The following is a 13,906-nucleotide window of genomic DNA, read 5'->3' as shown; positions in this document are numbered from 1 at the left end:
TATATAGTATGACATTTGAGTAGAACCCAAAAATAAACAAGAAAACAATCCCAAGATTAACAAAAACATATATATATGCCCTTTTCAGATTCCATTACGTGTCTTTTTCCGAGTATGAAATTGTCAAAATCACCAGCTGAAGCTGATGGATTCAAAGTGCAGATTCGCTACCAAACCAGATGAACATATTTTCGCTACTTCGTGTCGGAGCTTCTTCGGCCCGCTAACAAGAACCCCAACGCTTGACTCTTTGCGTTCGAGTAAAAATCCTACAGAAAAAACCACAAGATTATGAGAATTCTGTTCAAGGATAAAAGAAAGAAAATTAAATGATCATAGTATATTTCTGCAACGTACTTTTGAGATCAGGCCTTTCGCCATAATGCACGTTGATAGATTGCGAAAGTGATTGCTGAGGCAAGCTTTCAAGTTCCCTATCTGCATTATAGAAGAGTGAGTTTGGTGAAGCCATGGGAGTTGCCACTTCCATGTTCTGAATCTGTGTCGTTTCCTTGGAGTTCCTAGTCTTATTCCACAGGAAAGCGGCAGTTGACGCCGTGATAATGCCGATACATATGAAAAATATGTGTAGCACAGTTCTTGAGGACGATGAGAAGATCTTATTCGAGTTATGATCGATAGGGTATATGTAGAATCGGGTCAAAATGCCAATGAGAATAAGGTATATTATGAAGGAAGAAGCGATTATGGCACCAAGACAAAGCCAGTTTTTTTGGCCTAAGATTGGAGTTATGGGAGCATCAGAAGGATTCGGCTTGAACCACACAGTTCTAACTCCCTTGGTTTCTTGAATGGTTGGTTGCTTTTCACGTGTCACGTAGGCCTCGACCTGGATCCCCAAGTTCGAAAACCTGGAGGGTGCACCAGATATGGGGAGGATGAGCTCTAGCATTGTTAAATCCGCAGAGTTCTTGAATGCTGTGATGAGTAGAATTTCCGGGGTCTTGAGTTTCATAGTTTGGCTCTTGTGAATGAGCTCCCGGATGATGGAAATGAACGGTGTTATGCCACTGCCCCCGCTCACCATCACTAGCAAGTCATGCCTGCATAAATACAACTCGATCGATCCCTCAGTACTCATCTCAACTATATTAGAATTGCACTACATATTTCAAGGTGGCAGGAATGCAGTTACACCATTTACATGGTTCCGCGGTCCATCACATAATTTAGTTCACAATAATCAATAGTTTAAAAATTATATAAAGTGCGTTGGTGTACCTTAGAAAATTTGTGGAAGCAGGCCCATAAGGTCCTTCGACAGAGACGTCTAGACGATCAATGGGAGGAGAACCTGAAGAGAGAATCTGATAGAGCTTTTTAGACCATTTTCCTTCACCTTTGATCATGACACTGAGCTTATCAGATTCCAAACTGCTGCTGGAAGTTACGGTAAATGGATGCCATTGCAACTTAGAAATGGTGGGCAAATTCAAGAACATAATACTGGTTGGTGTGTAACTTAAGCCTATGCTTTTCGAGAAGTTGAGCTCGACTGTTTCGCAGGGCAGAATCCTAGCAGACACGAGACGCACCCCTCGTCTTGATTGCAAGAATCGGAGATATCGATCGATCATGAAGAGGAAGAAGCCGGGGAGCATAATGGAGGTGTAGCTTATGCCGACATGGAGTACAAAGAAGAAAACAAAGAGAATGTACAGGTGATGTGTGTAGAAGAAGAGCTCAAATATCTTTCTCCTTATTCTCGGTAATGTTGTAGCCCACAAAAACAATCCTGCTAGTAAGGATAGCTCTCCTGCTACATTGGACACGCCAGTGTTTTCCCATTTCAGCATCTGAAATTTGCAGCTACGACAAGTTATTTCTGTTACATTTATTTATATATTTTATCTCATTTTTGTTAAACTTGATTAAATCTTTAGGAGTTTGTATATATGGATTTGGACAATCATCTTCTTGAGTCGGCTTTTGAAGTTGAGTTGATTTTTAATCTCAATTTTAACATGATATCAAATCCAAAGCACACCATTATGTATTAGACTGTATTATGAGTCACCCGCTAATGTTTTATAAATTTCAAATTATAATCTTTAACAAGTTTAAAACACCAAATTTACTCATTCCCATGGGATCTTTAGTTTCCCAAATTTTAGTTTTAAATTGAGCTCGAATTCTTAGGATCTTATCTCCAATATATCTTCATGTACTTCCGTTAAACGTTGTGTGGACTGTTTTATTGGTATCTTTGGGACCATTATGCCACATCTTCAGTTGACCTTTGGTATTGGAAAGTTGGTATATTTTACACCGTAAACGTGTCAACTAAATAAAAGTTATATTTTTTTGGGTTAAAAAGAACAAAATCATTTGCATGTGCTTTTTTATCCAAAAGAAAATTAGGTCAAAACCATTTCGAACGAAAATTTCTTAGAAATGTAAAATTTTCAAAATATGCTAAATCATCTATATTCTTTTTCTTTTTTTATTTTTTTTAATCTTGGACACTTGAAATGTTGCCAAATCAAGAACTTTAGATGAAGGGGTTGAAAAAATTTTAAAATAAATTTGAGGGAATCGCTTTAGTATTTGTAATAACAAACTACGTAAAAAACGATCAGAATACATGTATATATACCTCCGATAATTCATCTGTGGCAGCCCAAAAGATAATGTAGCAAAGGCCATGGGCGGTGAAAAGGGTCATCACAATATGTCCTAACCATATGTGATACTTCACACTGGCTTCCGATGTAAGGCCGAACATCGGCAACACAGACGAGCCACGTGTCACCGGGAAAAATAGGAAAGATAGGGCTATGTTTCCAGTCAGTCCTAGGCGGAGCGCCGTGGAGTCTAGCTTTGCTTCCCACCTGTCATGCACCACATCCACTTGCAATTAATGTGTAATTACGAAACTTTATATTATATTTTTGTAGATATTATGCTACTATACATGATCATCAAGATGGTTACCTAATGATCATTTTATCATATAATTATAAATGTCTACATAAATTTACGACGTGTTGTGATAATATTAATTACTCACACTTTCTCTCGACTTTTCGCTGCAGAAAAGGGTGTAATAGTGCGAAAACTGAGAGTCAAGTAAGTAGCAAAGTTCCAAAGAAGAAGAGCAATAAACATGAGGAAAAATGCAAGCTCAATCCGAGACACTATTCCCAATCCTTTGACCATCACTGGCCTCCTCCATACTCCCAACTTGCTCTCTCCAGTACTCGATCTGCATGCATGCATGAATGTTGCATTCATCAAAATTTCTTTAGAGAAATCAATAGTAACTCAATGGAACAAATGATGTCTTGGATTTGATCGAGTCGTTCAAACTCGTAAAAAAAAACCCAAATTAAAATAAATTTGAAATCCAAAGTTTCGAATTTCTTCAAATATTTAACTTATATTATTGATGTTTTGTTTGCGTAAACACGTACCCTTTGGTATGATTCTCGCTTGTTTTCTTTCCTAAATGGAGATACACACACCCCAAGGTGGCAATGAATAATATCGGAAACGTGAAAACTAGATAAGTCGCACCTGCAAACGTACACGGAAATGAAGTCGAATGTGATATGCATTTTGTCAGTAATTCAAAACATGAGGTTTCATATATATATTTTTCTACGAAATTAATTTCGTTATATTTCTCATGACTCCATAAATATAAATATTTAAAAGTTCGATTTTTAAAATGAAAGACGACAAATAATATTAAACACGGGTACCTTGGGTGGTTCCAAAGTAAGTGGAGGAGGTTCGGGTTCGGAGGTCCGTCAGCCATGTCTTTCTAAAAGTATTTGTTGGCGTCATTATCCACAATAAGAGATATCCGGCGAAGATTGCCAACACCACCGCGAAAATCACCACCCTCGCCATGTTGTTGCCGCTATGAGAAGAAGACATCTCTAATTACTTCTCCTCTAATAAACTTATGTTCCTATATTTTTTTTTAAAAAAAAAATCGAATTAAGGATTTGGCGGATAATAGAAACTGAATAGAATTGTTTTGTGATTGAGGGAATGTTAATCGAATGTGATGCTATATATATAGGGAGGAATTTGTGCGTGACATAATGTTGAATTTGAACACTAACTGAAAGTATACAGTGGACTTCAAAATCTAGCTAGCAAGAAGCATGACTCGGCACACTTCCGCAGGAGAAAACGAAGACAAGTTTCATTACAATATGACTTGCATTTATTATATTGACAAATTTTTTCAACCCTTAATCAAATTTTTGGGTTTCTTTAATAAAATGACGTGTGTGTGTGTGTATATATATATATATATATATATATATGTATGTATGTATGTGTAAATATGCGATATATGATATCAGCGGTGAACTCAGGATACATATGTGGGTCAAGTGAGATGGATGATGGCACGTGGACTGATTTAATTTCATTAATTCTAGAAATAAATTTTTATATGAAGTTATTTTTGAAATTTTTTTTATAGTTTCGATTTCGTGCCCAATGCCTATGGTTGAAAATGAACCGAAAGTTGACATTTTTCCGAAGGTGAAATAAGTACAACATAGATTTTGTTCACTCCGTTGATTAAATGCATGTTTCATGCTACAAGTTTGTACGTCATTTAGAGGTTTTTATAGCACCTTTTTGGCAACTTTGGTAGTTTATGTTATTCTTCATGTGAATAATTAATCTTAATTATTTTAAAGTCCTATACAGAATCAAATTATTAAACATTCCACATAGAATTGAGAGAATTACATTTTTTGTCTCATAACTAATTGCACATTTTTTAAATTTTTGGTCATGTTATTAATCAATTTCAATTTTAGTCTCATAACTTATACTATTTTTCAATTTTAGTTCTTTTTTCATCTTAGTACTGACCTGAGCAATATCTGATGTCACGTTAACATTTTCCGATGTTATGTCAGAATTTTCTGTGTAATGTCAGCGGTTTTGTGAAAAAGGCTAAAATTGAAAAAAAAAAAGTGAATTGATCGATAACATAGCCAAAAATAAAAAATTCGCAAATTATTAGATCAAAATGTAAAGACAAAAATAAAAATACTTAACACGCCTAAGGAATGTTTGTCAATAATCTAATGAAGGGATTGTCTAGTACGCATGATAGCACAAAATAATTGAAACCCTAAAGCGAGAATTGATTATATATATATATATATATATAGGTTGACACAAGCATTATAAATTAATGTCAACTCTTTCATTAATAATTATTATACATATGGACCTTCCCGAGTTCCATCGACCTCAAATATTCTTTTTTTGTTTGTAAAAAGTGGTATTATTTTTGGAATGGGATGCAATAATACTATTGAAAAAAGTTTGTGTGGCTTTGTGAATCCAAGAATCATCGTATGCGTGCTTGATGTGTGTCACCACGTGTTTGGTAAACAATACGTTTTTCTTTTAATTCATTTATTTTACTTTTTTGAACATATATATTTTCAACACAAAAACTCAAGTGAGACGGTCTCACATGTCAACACTAATAAAAAAATATTAATTTTTATTATAAATATTTGAGACCGTCTCACAAATACCTACTTTGTTTTCTAACATATAATGGATACAATAATTTCGTACGCTTCCTCAATGAAAACTCCGCTCACGAAAGATTCCAGGACTTCCCCTTTTATTTTAAGAGACGAAAACTTTAATCTAAACTTTTCAAGAGGTAAATCGTAGTGTAAAATATGCGTAAGCCATCTGTTGCGAAATTGCATTGGAGACTGGCCGGTATGTTCCCACAGGATTGCGCCTGCGGGATTATCGTGCGCACAAAAGAACAAACAAGAAATAGAGCTTTTTTCTTACCTAGTTGTAGTTCTATTGAAATTTGTTAGGTAACATACCATCGAGTTCTTTGGGGAGTAAAGTGTTGTGTAATTGTTTGAAAAATAAAGTCTTTCTCAGTTAATCACAGAAACAAGTGCGTTCTTGAAAAATATAGTTGAAAACAAAATTTAGCTGTTGATATATAGAAAAGACACGAGTAAATAATATTTTTGTGTATGTTTCTCTTCCAAGTAAATAAAAGCAATTAAACACAATTAATAATTACAAATTTAAAAATAAAAAATATATATTTATCTGGTTCTGAATTTTTATTATTATTCTTTCTCTATAGATAAGTTATGTTAGATTGTTTGACTGTTCATTGTTTCGAGATATAGAAAAACAAAGAAAAATAAAAAACTTATTTTTTAATTTCAGAAACAGGGCCATTAAAAAACAAATAGAAACAACCTATTTTATGTCTAAAAAATACCGTTATTAAAAAAGTCTTTTTTATTTTTAAAAAGATTTGCTTTATTATTAATCTCTCAAATATGTATCTCACAGATGTCATCAATTCCACCAGATCGTTAAAAATGGCCTTACTGTAGTGGTGAATGTGGAAACCATATCCTCCACCATGAAAGAAAAGTAGGATTCAAAAAACTTCAGGCTACACAGTGAGGGCCAAGAAAAAGATGACATTATGCAATTAAAAACAACCAGAATCCGATATGATATGATTAACGGGACAAAAAAGGGAACACATTCAAGATGAGTAGTGGATGCTAAACGATTGATGGCTGCAAACAAATTCAAACTTCTGCCAGAGATGTTTTCCATGTTACACAATGACAATATGGACAATATGGAGATGTTTATCCAACCATGAACGCAAATTACAGTGTTTTAAAAATCGACCTGGACGCTAGGCGTCGACGGCTGCAGTAAGACGGTCAAAAATTAAAAGTCCAATTAAAAAAATGAAAAATAATTTTTTTAATCGGTCATAAACCAAAGTCCAACATGAAATGAGAGTAACAATGATCACACTAAGTAGAAATATACCTTCTGCTCTTCAGAATAACAATGATCACACTAACAATTATAACACCAGAAAAATTTGATCGAGTGTACAAACAACATTGAGGTTTAGTTAACATCTCAAGGGTATCAATGTAATAATTCAACACAAAAACTCTACGTGAGATGGTCTTACGGGTCAATTTTATGAAACTGATTTTCAATTCAACTCAATTAAATATGGATCAGGAGGACCTGTCTCACGAAACCGTCTCATATGATACCTACTCATAATTCAAACCTTGTGGCTATATATATCCTTAGAAAAAAATTTCAAGAGTGCCTACATAACTTAACCGTAAGCATTAAATACGGGAACAGCAAACTAATAAAGAGCCAACCTTTTGCACCTACCTCAGGTTAAATATTAACCGTGATCAATTTTCCCCCATACACAATGCGGGGGTGACCAATGTTATTCTCCCCAATTTCCCCCATCCTTCTAAACATGCACACACACAAAAAAAAAACGGAGAGAGAGTATAAAAGGGTTTGCAACCGCGCGGACAGGAGCAAAGACACAACCTTATTACAATCAAGTGAGCCTAAATAATTTAATTTAATTAGAAACAATTCCTGTGCTGAAAGGGCGAAAAAAATAAAAGAGATGTAATTCATCAGCAATTTCTTGATATCTTCTACTATAATATGCTTGCTTCCGAGTTCCGAGTAAAATCTCAAGCAAAATCAGCTATCATACTTGCATAAAGAGATTCCATGCTTCAGAGCATTTGGAACATAAAGAAATATCCACTCACGGGATAAAGCATTTGTATCTAATCAACATATGAATCTCAATACATTCATTACAATACATAGCAGTTAACATATCATACACACCAAGGAAACAACAAAATAGATATTGAATATGTAATTGCATCTGTTATGACTACTTACAAGTTACAGCAAAAGACAGCAGCAGTATTTCACACGACAGTACCGTCTGGGAGAGCATTAATTCCAATCTTTTTGAGCAGAACAAAAAAACGTGTTTATTCTACAAGGTCTTCAAGCTTTAACAGATGAGAACTGATTGCCAAACTTCATATTAGTTTCAGAAACATCTACAGGCAAGCGCGACCATCCCACATAACCATTCTTTTTCCTCACCATAAGAACAGAGGCAGTAAGCAGCAAGAATACTGCAGCAGCCAAGGGAAGTAAAACACCAGCATGTCCCCTTCTCCAGCTCCTCCACACATACTCTGCCGAAACCTCTTCACCAAAACTGCCCATCGAATTGTTCATCTTCCATACCTCAATTCCATTGACAAGGCCATCAACCGCATGCGGCAAGCTCATACTCGATGGCCCTACACTGATGACCAAATTTCCCGATATCCCCCCATCAACCACAAAATCGGCATAAAATGGTGAAGCCAGCAGTCTATTTGTAACATCCGACAAATCAAGATGCTCATAAGCTAAATTCCCATTAATGTACACATTGAAATAAATCATGCCTGAGGACACGCTTGCTATATCGCAAAAATGCAACCGAACCATATACCTATAACCCTTCTCCACTTCAAATGCCAGCGTTATGTTTGAATTTGGAGTCGAATCACCTGAGATCTTTATAATCCTAGCAGTATTATAAACATTATCAGGCCCTACTTCTCGACTAGCCCCACCCATTTGATACTGGATTCGACCACCAAAATGAATTTTTTCAGAACCATCTCTCACTTGTAGGTACTTGTCATCAGTTACCCAAGTCCTCCACAAAGAGTCGTTAAAGGGTGTCACTTTAAATCCCCCAACATTCACTCTATGCACAGTTTCAAACCCATTTCTCAATAACCCATGAATCCACTCAACTTTTCCGCCATCAACGTACTGTGCTACATCAGCAATCAAATCTTTCGGAGCAGATATCACTTCTATCGCATTCACAAACCCGAATTTCGAATCTTCTGACGGGATAAACGAAATTTCCAGCTTTCCCAATTCAACAGGGATCACAAACTCCTTAATAATGGGAAGACCATCACCTTTCAGCACTCGAAAGTTATTTAGCAACAAGAATCCGTTCGCCACGACATGGAATTCAACCTCAAAACAATTATTCGTAAAACGTGGATGAAAATGGAGGCGTACCAAATGATGGGTCCCACGGTCTGAAATCGGGAACGCGTAATGCGCTGGACGATTGAAGGCTCTAGCTGTTTGATACAAAGGAGAGGATGAATCAAGCTGTGAATCAGCTTTCACCAAATGACTCGTCCGTGTCGAGATGAGAAATCCGCAATCGTCCCCGGTGAAAACTCGGTGGTCCGGGTCCAGGGTTTCGGCAGCACTTGAGCCACAGTTTACAAGAAAATGATCGGCCGGAGAGAAGGCATAGACGATGCATACGAGTGAGAGGGAGAAGATGTAGAGGGAGAAAGTAACACATATGGAGTTTACGGCCGTCGCCATTGCAGGGAGCTTCCAATTTGGTAGAATTGTCTTTGGAAATTCGGATGCAGTTGGCATGAAAAGAAAAGACCGGGCCACGCGTAAAAAAACGAAAGTGGGCCAACCCGACCCGAAACAGATCGAAAATTGATGGTTATATACGCGTTATTTGCACCAAACACTCATTGAAATATAAAAAATGTTCACTTTTTTACGTGAAAATTAAGTACACATCATAGACTTTAAATTTTTTAAAAAAATTGTCCGAAGACCTTCTGTACCACCTAGAAATCTACCGAATTGGAGTGTGTTGATAATATTTCATATATTAATAATCGAAATAATAAGCGAGCAAAACAATTAGGAAAAAAACTCAATTTGCTACAAGTCATATTTTAGATCGATTAGATTAGTTCAGACATTAAATATTATAACGGACACTGCTGATTGTTGTGTATGTATCATTTAGCTCGATTTTGCAACGATTGGTTATCAAAGATAAAGTCCAAACTAATCTAGTCGGTCCGAAATATGATTGTAGAAAATTAAATTTTCTTTCCAACATTTTTAATCTCTTATCATTTTGATAACTGTTACTGTTATATGAGATATCATCAAAATACTTCAACTCGTCAAATTACATGTGGTGCAAAAGATGTTGGTGTAATTTTTATAAAATTTTAAGGTCTATAATGCATATTTAATTTTCACAATGTAGAAGTGTGTATTTTCGATATTTCATGTAGTGTGTAGTGGAAAAAAACCGATTATGTATGTGTATACTGTATATATGTACATAACATTTCCCAATCTCAACTCTAAAATATATATAAGTTGATGTATTCAACAGTGGAGAAATGAGTGCAGATTGAAAAAATAATTTAGTTAGAAGTCTTTCATAATTTTTTGTGGATCAAGATTAAATAAATATTCATGTATCTTGTAAACATTCGTTTTATCAAGGATATTTGAATCTAGTGATAAGATTAATTTCAGTGATAAGATTAATTTGATTAAAAAAAAAATCCACCACCACCATGGCATAGAAAAACATCCAAATTTTCGTAAATGAATATTTAATAGGAGATATATACTTCTACTTTTCCCAAGCAAACACGCCTTAATCTGACCTTCCAATAATCTGACCTTACCAAGTTGCCAACTTGCCAACGGTCAGCTTCCACCCTTCCGGATCCGCTACATGCTCCACCACCGTAACCAAATACTAAATCTTACTTCCACTCACTTTTCACCACGTGTCTCATGTACGAAACGGTCATCGCCTTGCCCTAGATTTTCTTTAAACGCAGCTACACACGAAAGTTGCCTCCGCGGATATTTTCTTTGAAGTTTCAACTTGTCCCCTGGTATTGTTTCAGGTACGGCTTTCCAGTCTGTATATTTACGTAATTGTATATGTATGTTATTTGTTTTTCGTGTGCTGTGATTTATATGCGGCTAATTATATCTCAATTCCTTAGCTTAATTGGGAAAATCATGGTATTTAACATTCTGATCGGTGTAGATCTGACAGTTTTGGTGAGTATTTTGTCTGGTTTTCGTTTTTTAACCTTGTGTGTTTATTTTAATGATTACTTTGTATATTCTTGTTTTTGGCCATTTAATTTCAAGAAATATTATAGTCGTTCGAATCGTATTTTTCAGAATTAAAAAACTCAGATTGATTTTTAAAATTATGGGCGAATTAGGCGTTGACCTTTCTAATTCGTGAAGATCTAAAGCTTTGTTTAGTGTACCAGAAGTTTTTTGATTATTTTGTACTTATTGTTCATTTCTGTCTTGGATTGAATCATTGAATATTTTGTTATGGACGTTTTAGATCCGTGTGAACTTTTTTATTAGCTGTAAGTTATGTCATGAATTGAAGTTATGATATTTACACGATTTATTTCCTTTATATGATTCATATATCATCCTTCAGCACATACATAGTTGTCAAGGGCGTAAGATGCACTTTGACGCACACTTGCTCCCTTGACGCACAATGGCCATGGAGCCTGAGGTGCGAGGCAAGACGAGACGTGCGTCTTACCCAAGCAAGGCACACATTTTTTAATTTTAAAAAATATATATTTCTCTTAGAATAATTGTATTAAATATGAAATAATTAGGTCACAATGTCACACAGAACAAAAAACAATTTATAAGTTCATGTGAATTAGTAACATGAGTAAAATTCATCAATCATCCAAATCAAGTTCATCTTCTTCCATCGAATCATCAGATTCCCAGAACTTTCGGACTTGTATCCATTTGGTCTTCATCATTTTCTTGATCAACATCAATTTTTTCTTCCTCTTCATCCAAAATATGTGAAATCGGTCTTTTTGGTTGTTTTATACGTAGATATCATCACCTTGTTCTTATATTCATAGCTCTCTTATTCTGATTCCAGCAGAGGGTCGTTGGGTTGCTGGTGTTTGGGTTTGAGCTTTTTTGTTTTAAACAAGTAATTAAAAAAAATTCACTCAGACGCGCTCACTTCCAAGGCTGGTCCAGGTAAGTGCCTGGGCTCCTTGCCTGGTGGCGCCTCTCGCCTTCGCCTTTGACAACTATGAGCACATTGATCTTTTTTGTATTTAGTATTTATTAACTGTCTCTTTCAACATTGTTTTAAGGACTATGAAAGTGTTTTGTGCTGCAATATTCTGGCTGATTGCCATCATAGGATTGGGGACCCATGGTTCACTGGAATGCCCCTCCATTTGGCTAGAATGGGCATATAAGGATACAGTATAAAAGGCTAATATCCATTGTTCGGGTATATAGGGTGGGTGGGTGGCTAGCATCGCAATGTCAGCATCCGCTCACATGGCCACGGCAACCTTTCCAGTGAAACATGTGGAAACATGAGTTGTTGGGGTAGACAAATTGAGTCTTACAAATTTACTGCCCAGATAGGATGGAAGTATTCTGCTTATCCTTCAACTTGGCTTTTCCTGATTTGAGAATATGCTGCTATGATTTGTTCTTGGAGCTAGTGAACACTCGGTTTTGTTCGTTCGATTGTACTTTTTAAGCTGTGCCCAAATTACATTATTCTAATAGTGTTTGATTTTGAAAAAACTTGAGCTGAAATTATACCTGATAAGTTTTATTTCTTGCAACTTTTTTTTTACTTTACTCCATCATGTTCCTCTCCTTTTTTCGTGCCACCCTCCCTCCCCCATAAATATATATATACAGACACATATACACAGTTGGTTAGAGAACTTGGCTTTCTGCTTTTTTCATTTGTGTTTTGTTGTTTTATTTTGCAGTAAAATTTTCAAATGAGTCGCCCACAGGAACCACACAAACCTTTTCTGTCTTTCGGAAATCCCTTCCGAGCAATTTTACCTAAGGGTTCGTCGTACCTTTCTCCAAAGCTCCTTGCTTTGTTGAATGATTTCGAGGAGTCATTGGCAGAGAGGCTTAAAAAGCTCAAGCCAGCAGATAAGGAAGATGTCCTCCACCTGTCATGGATGATAATGGCAACGAAATCGCTTTGTGAAATTCATTCAGACATAAAATCACTTATTATGGCCCTTGAACTTCCTGTCTGTGATTGGGAGGACAAGTGGATCGACTTATACTTCTCTGACAGTGTGAAGTTACTTGACATCTGCATTGCTTTCAGCTCTGAAATTAGTCGACTAAAACATGGCCATCTTTATCTTCAATGTGTCTTGCATCACGTGAACAATGCTTCTTCAAATCACTTTGTTCGAGCATGTTCCTCGTTGGATGGATGGAGTAAGCACATTGGCTCAAAGAATCCGAGACTTGATAACTGTTTCTGTGTCATGGACTGCCTCTCCCAAACATTAGACCTGCCAAAGATTAAGAATTCTTCAAAGGGAATGGTTTTGATGCGAGCTATGTATGGAGTGAAAGTGATAACCCTTTTTGTATGCAGCATTTTTGCGACTGCATTCTCTGGATCCTCGAATAAGTTGATGGACCTACAGGTTCCAGATACTTGTTTGTGGGCCACGGCTTTTACAAAGGTTCAGACTTTTGTGAATACTGAAATAAGAAGCATATATTCTAATGGAAAGATGACGGTATTGAAAGAGCTCTATACTGTTGATATGGGTGCCAAGAAAGTGCTCCCCTTTGTGCGAGATGGTGCCGAATCTGTTGGATGCGAGGGGTTGAAAAAAGCGGCATTGGTTTTAGAAAAATCAGCGAAAGAGTTTTCACGTGAACTTGATCTGCTTGCTAAGGTCATAGACGGTTTCTTCCAAATTGTTCTCACTGGGCGTGACACTTTACTTTTTAACCTTAAGACCGACAGTAACATCTTTGACCAAGTTCCGCATAAGAACAATATAAAAAACCAAGTAGTTAGGTGATTGATGAGTGTGAACGCTCCTCTATATACAGAAGTGTGCAGCTATGTAGTTTTTATTTTTCTGGTTTTATGTATTAAGATGTATGGTGCTGTGATTTCTTATGGTGCTATTAATATTAGCTTGTGATTTCTTATGTGTTCGTTTTGTAATAGTTTGGATTTTTTATCTAATGTTATTGAAATTATAAATTATATTTAAGGTCAACTTGAAACAGGTCTGGATTGAAGTTATATGTTTAAAACGCACGAGGCGTGGCATAATGAATCACAGAAATTCTCTTAAAACAA

At 36.0% G+C, this 13,906-nt stretch overlaps 3 protein-coding genes across 5 annotated transcripts; 1 reads left to right on the top strand and 2 right to left on the bottom strand.

Moving 5' to 3' along the window:
* Positions 1–13: 13 nt before the first annotated feature.
* On the bottom strand, positions 14–4,110 carry LOC140957484 (ferric reduction oxidase 2-like). Its single transcript, XM_073414769.1, has 7 exons — positions 3,726–4,110; positions 3,435–3,537; positions 3,032–3,226; positions 2,618–2,852; positions 1,243–1,817; positions 358–1,064; positions 14–269 (listed from the first exon to the last, which is right to left on the bottom strand). The coding sequence occupies exons 1-7, from the start codon at positions 3,901–3,903 to the stop codon at positions 130–132; spliced, it is 2,133 nt and encodes a 710-aa protein (XP_073270870.1). The 5' UTR covers positions 3,904–4,110; the 3' UTR covers positions 14–129.
* A 3,759-nt stretch (positions 4,111–7,869) lies between these two features.
* LOC140957138 (probable receptor-like protein kinase At5g24010) lies at positions 7,870–9,282 on the bottom strand. Its single transcript, XM_073414270.1, has one exon. It carries the CDS (start codon positions 9,280–9,282, stop codon positions 7,870–7,872), a length of 1,413 nt encoding a protein of 470 aa, XP_073270371.1.
* Positions 9,283–10,440: 1,158 nt separating this feature from the next.
* LOC140956794 (protein BPS1, chloroplastic-like) lies at positions 10,441–13,747 on the top strand. Of its 3 annotated transcripts, none has more exons than XM_073413663.1 (2): positions 10,441–10,640; positions 12,543–13,747. In XM_073413663.1, exon 2 carries the CDS (start codon positions 12,555–12,557, stop codon positions 13,617–13,619), a length of 1,065 nt encoding a protein of 354 aa, XP_073269764.1. In that variant the 5' UTR covers positions 10,441–10,640; positions 12,543–12,554; the 3' UTR covers positions 13,620–13,747. The 3 variants fall into 3 exon arrangements, with proteins under 3 accessions (XP_073269764.1, XP_073269765.1, XP_073269766.1); XM_073413664.1 differs by lacking the exon at positions 10,441–10,640 and adding an exon at positions 10,650–10,800; XM_073413665.1 differs by lacking the exon at positions 10,441–10,640 and adding an exon at positions 10,851–12,190.
* Positions 13,748–13,906: the final 159 nt, after the last annotated feature.

The sequence above is a fragment of the Primulina huaijiensis genome, chromosome 14 (genome assembly GCF_012295235.1).
Source record: "Primulina huaijiensis isolate GDHJ02 chromosome 14, ASM1229523v2, whole genome shotgun sequence".
Taxonomy (NCBI): Eukaryota; Viridiplantae; Streptophyta; class Magnoliopsida; order Lamiales; family Gesneriaceae; genus Primulina; species Primulina huaijiensis.
The sequence above is the reverse complement of the archived record's forward strand: the minus strand, read 5'-3'. Positions and strand labels throughout refer to the sequence as shown.